The sequence below is a fragment of the Cariama cristata genome, unplaced genomic scaffold, assembly GCF_000690535.1.
Source record: "Cariama cristata isolate BGI_N322 unplaced genomic scaffold, ASM69053v1 scaffold11182, whole genome shotgun sequence".
In the NCBI taxonomy this organism is placed as follows: Eukaryota; Metazoa; Chordata; class Aves; order Cariamiformes; family Cariamidae; genus Cariama; species Cariama cristata.
This window is the reverse complement of record NW_009605507.1, coordinates 3,612-7,049: the sequence shown is the minus strand read 5'-3', so window position 1 is coordinate 7,049 and position 3,438 is coordinate 3,612. Positions and strand designations below refer to the sequence as shown.

General features: G+C 39.3%; 1 protein-coding gene across 1 annotated transcript; it reads right to left on the bottom strand.

Annotated features, from left to right (window-relative positions):
* Window positions 1-418: 418 nt before the first annotated feature.
* On the bottom strand, window positions 419-2,856 carry ATF3 (activating transcription factor 3). Its single transcript, XM_009695985.1, has 3 exons — window positions 2,617-2,856; window positions 1,562-1,669; window positions 419-616 (listed from the first exon to the last, which is right to left on the bottom strand). Exons 1-3 carry the CDS (start codon window positions 2,854-2,856, stop codon window positions 419-421), a joined length of 546 nt encoding a protein of 181 aa, XP_009694287.1.
* Between the last annotated feature and the right edge of the window lie 582 nt (window positions 2,857-3,438).

Sequence of the window (3,438 nt, the reverse complement as noted above, 5' to 3'; positions counted from 1 at the left end):
AGGCTCTGTCTGCGTTCCCTACCAGCAACAAGGAAAAGTAGTGTCCGTCCAGCACAGCTGTCTGTACCATGTGCATCATTGGAAGTCATAGTGTTCTAGCACAAACGTCGTGAGTGCAGATACTGTATACTAGCAGAGACCTAAAACTTCTGAAGCTGTTGTCTGTAGCTCCTAGGAACAGCAAGTGTGACAGGTGCAAAACCTATATTTGAGGCAGAAGACTCTTCAATTTGATTGAGACCAGATCTTCCAAAGGGAAGAATCGCTGACAAGCCAAAATGATTCTGTCTGCTTAAGAAAGCAATCTGCCCTTCCTAAAGGCTCTTGACTAATAGAATCCTACACATTATGTCAGATCTTCCATGGATTCTGGTAGTTGTTAAAAACACTATAGATATTTCCATGTTTGCCATATCACTTAACCTTGTAATGTGCCTTCTTTGATCTGTTGAATAAAAAGATTCCTTTCATCCTCAGGTGTCCTTCCATTTTGTGCCCGAACTATACAAGTAGGCCTGTGAAGATTTAGCATGTATATCAAATGCTGCTTCTCATTCTTTAGCTCTTCGATCTGGGCTTTTAATTCTGCATTGATAGTTTCCAGCTTTTCTGATTCCTAGTCACAAAGGATAGACACAACTATTAGACCGAGTAGTTCAAATAGTTAATTGCAATGTTTATCTAATAGTTGCAGTCTTTTATTGGTGGGAAAGCATATGGCTAGCAGAAAAATCACATGTTCTTAGTGTCCTGTAATGATGAAACTATACATCCCCTAGTTGATAATGGTCCAAAAACCAGACTGGCGGTTACCTTCTTTGGCCTTTGGAGAAGTGTAACAGAAGTTGACAAGCCAAATTCAGGCTTGTATTCACTTACACGGACAGGCATTCAAAGCATTATTGCTATCTTCTGCAAAATTATCCTGAAATTTTTGGGTCAAAAATTGACCCAAAATTATGTACGCTTCTTATCAACTCCCTGGAACATCATGTCACATATCTGTAAACCCATGTTAAGCTAACAAAGTAAGGACATAGCTTCTTTCTTTACCCCTAGATATAGGAAAAAAGACAGGCCTGATGCTGCTCTCATATAGTTGTATATCATGGCAGAGCAGGTGAAGACACAATTGGGGTCTTAGAACAGAGAATTCAGCGGTAAGCTACTATGCCACTCATTTCATAAAGAAGTCATAAAGAAATTACTTGTCACTGTTTGTAGGCTCTTGGTCTCCACAATGAATATTATATGAAATGAGATTTTACTGCTTTGTGTTCAGTGTACACACTCAAATTAATATTACCCCCATAGACAAGGTTGGTCACTGAAACAGTAATCTCTTTTTCCCTCCTACCATGCTTTCACTTTATTCCAGTTTTAACCAGGTTCGGTTTTAATATATGGCATGCTCTTTTTTTTTTTCATAACTAATGTTTTGAAGGGTTTACAGAGTTTTGGATGACATCTTTCCGTATTTCCTACTATGACAGTACCCCATACTATCTGTTTGGATCCTGGCAGGATGACAGATTAAGAACAACACAAGCCAGTCACTTACTTTCTGCAAACATTCTGTTTTTTCCTTCTTTTTGTTTCGGCACTTTGCAGCAGCAATTTTGTTCCTTTCCCTTCTTCGCTTTTTTCTTTCATCCTCTTCAGGAGAAAACTATCCCATAAAAACAGATACACACAATCCGTAAGATGTTGTAAATACGCAACCTGTATTTTGATAACTTGTGCATTTCTAAAAGCAACACGGATACTGTTGTCAGTGCTCACACTGTGAATTACGTAAGAATGTGATTCTGACCTTGCTTGCCATACAGTAAAACGGTAGTAACTCCATTAGAATTGTCAATAAAAACCTGACTGGAGTTTGGATGGATGTAATCTATGTGATGGCTCATTTTAAATCAATGGTACTCAAAAAAACTTCCCAAGTATCTCCCTAGGCTGACTCCCACACCTCCATCTCTCCTCCATTTCCCAAGGAAGAAAAGGAGCGAGGGGTACAGGAGCAGAGCGGAGGACATGTCATGAATCAAGCAGCAAGAGGGCAGTGAACCAAAGGCAGCACCGAAAAGGGGATATGAAAACACTCATTCAAGCTTTGGTTCATTTCCTGTGGAGGCTCAGACCAAGGTATAGCTACTTCCCTAACTTAAGCTATTTCTCCACTTTATAAGAGAAATGTTTTTCAGGGAGACCATTACCTTAAAGTAAAAACCTAGCGTGGACATAGCATGACTATGTCTTAATCTAGCCCACGTGGGTCCTACTGGACTGTCCTCAGTGAAATAAAACTTCAGCAGTGACTAATTCCAAGTTCAGCCACACGTAGGCAGGGAAACCAGATTAGCGCTTGCCCTAATCACTGTAAAACACTGTCCTTAGTCCATAATCAAAAATAAAACATCCAACTATAGGCCTCAATGGAAATGAGAAATACCAGAGGGTTTCCCCGAAGTACTTAACAGAAAGCCAAGCAGCAGGCTTAAAAGGATCAAGTACAGTAGAGGGGGTTGTCTGTAGTTGATATAATTACTGGCCTTGTGGTAAAACTTTATTAGAGAATTAATCATTCACACTGAAATTCTATTTAAGGAGCCATACCTCTGTTTTCATGATTGATGTTTCAACTGGCCTTTCAGAAACTGTCACCGTGTCCAAGGTAGAAGACATCCTGTGGAACTGACGCTTATTCTGAATGGCAAACCTCAGTTCCTCTTTCACCAGTGGGGTTAAATTTGTGAAATCATCAAACCCCAGTGACCCTGCAGGGGACAAAGTGGGAACAATTGCGGAGGCGCTGACTTCTAATGCAGATACCTGGCCTGAGTGTTGGACCATCATTTTGCTGAAAGGTAAAAAGAGATAATAATAATAGTCTTTCAACAGCTTTAGAAAGGCAGATAATATCTCCTAGAGGTATATTTCATACTGTGAATAATACTGTATGTCTTGCATTGCTTCAGTCGCCATTCCCTGTCTACCCCAATCTCTCACTAGACAAGCAGTTAAGAATTTGGTCACTAGTAAAAACTTCTACTTTTTGTTAATTTAAAGTTAGTATTTAAAAATAATAATAGTATCAGCACATCACACAATTTCTAGGTCTTTCTGAAACTTAATATTGAAAAAAACTGTGTGCATGTATACTGAAGTTTTAGACTGGTAATGTGTGGTAATGGTAATGAGAATCGAGTGAATAGGAAGAGAAAGAGAATAAGGAACAAACATCAGAAAGCAAAGAAATATTGTTATTATTATTATTTAAAGGACAGAAGTAGCTTAAGATTAGCTCTGTCCTCAGAGCTATACCACCACAGATTCCAGCTTCAAATGGACAGAGCATACCTTGACCTCAGCTACATTTAGGCAGAGCTCAACGAGTTCTACTAGAAGCTGAAGCTTGCTAACCAAGACAGGATCTGA

Excerpts from the sequence above, each read along its gene's own strand:
- ATF3 (XM_009695985.1), bottom strand. The coding sequence starts at position 2,856 with ATGATGGTCCAACACTCAGGCCAGGTATCTGCATTAGAAGTCAGCGCC. Across the intron at positions 1,670-2,616 it reads CATCAATCATGAAAACAGAG|TTTTCTCCTGAAGAGGATGA; the intron begins GTATGGCTCCTT and ends TTTATGGGATAG. Across the intron at positions 617-1,561 it reads AAACAGAATGTTTGCAGAAA|GAATCAGAAAAGCTGGAAAC; the intron begins GTAAGTGACTGG and ends CTTTGTGACTAG.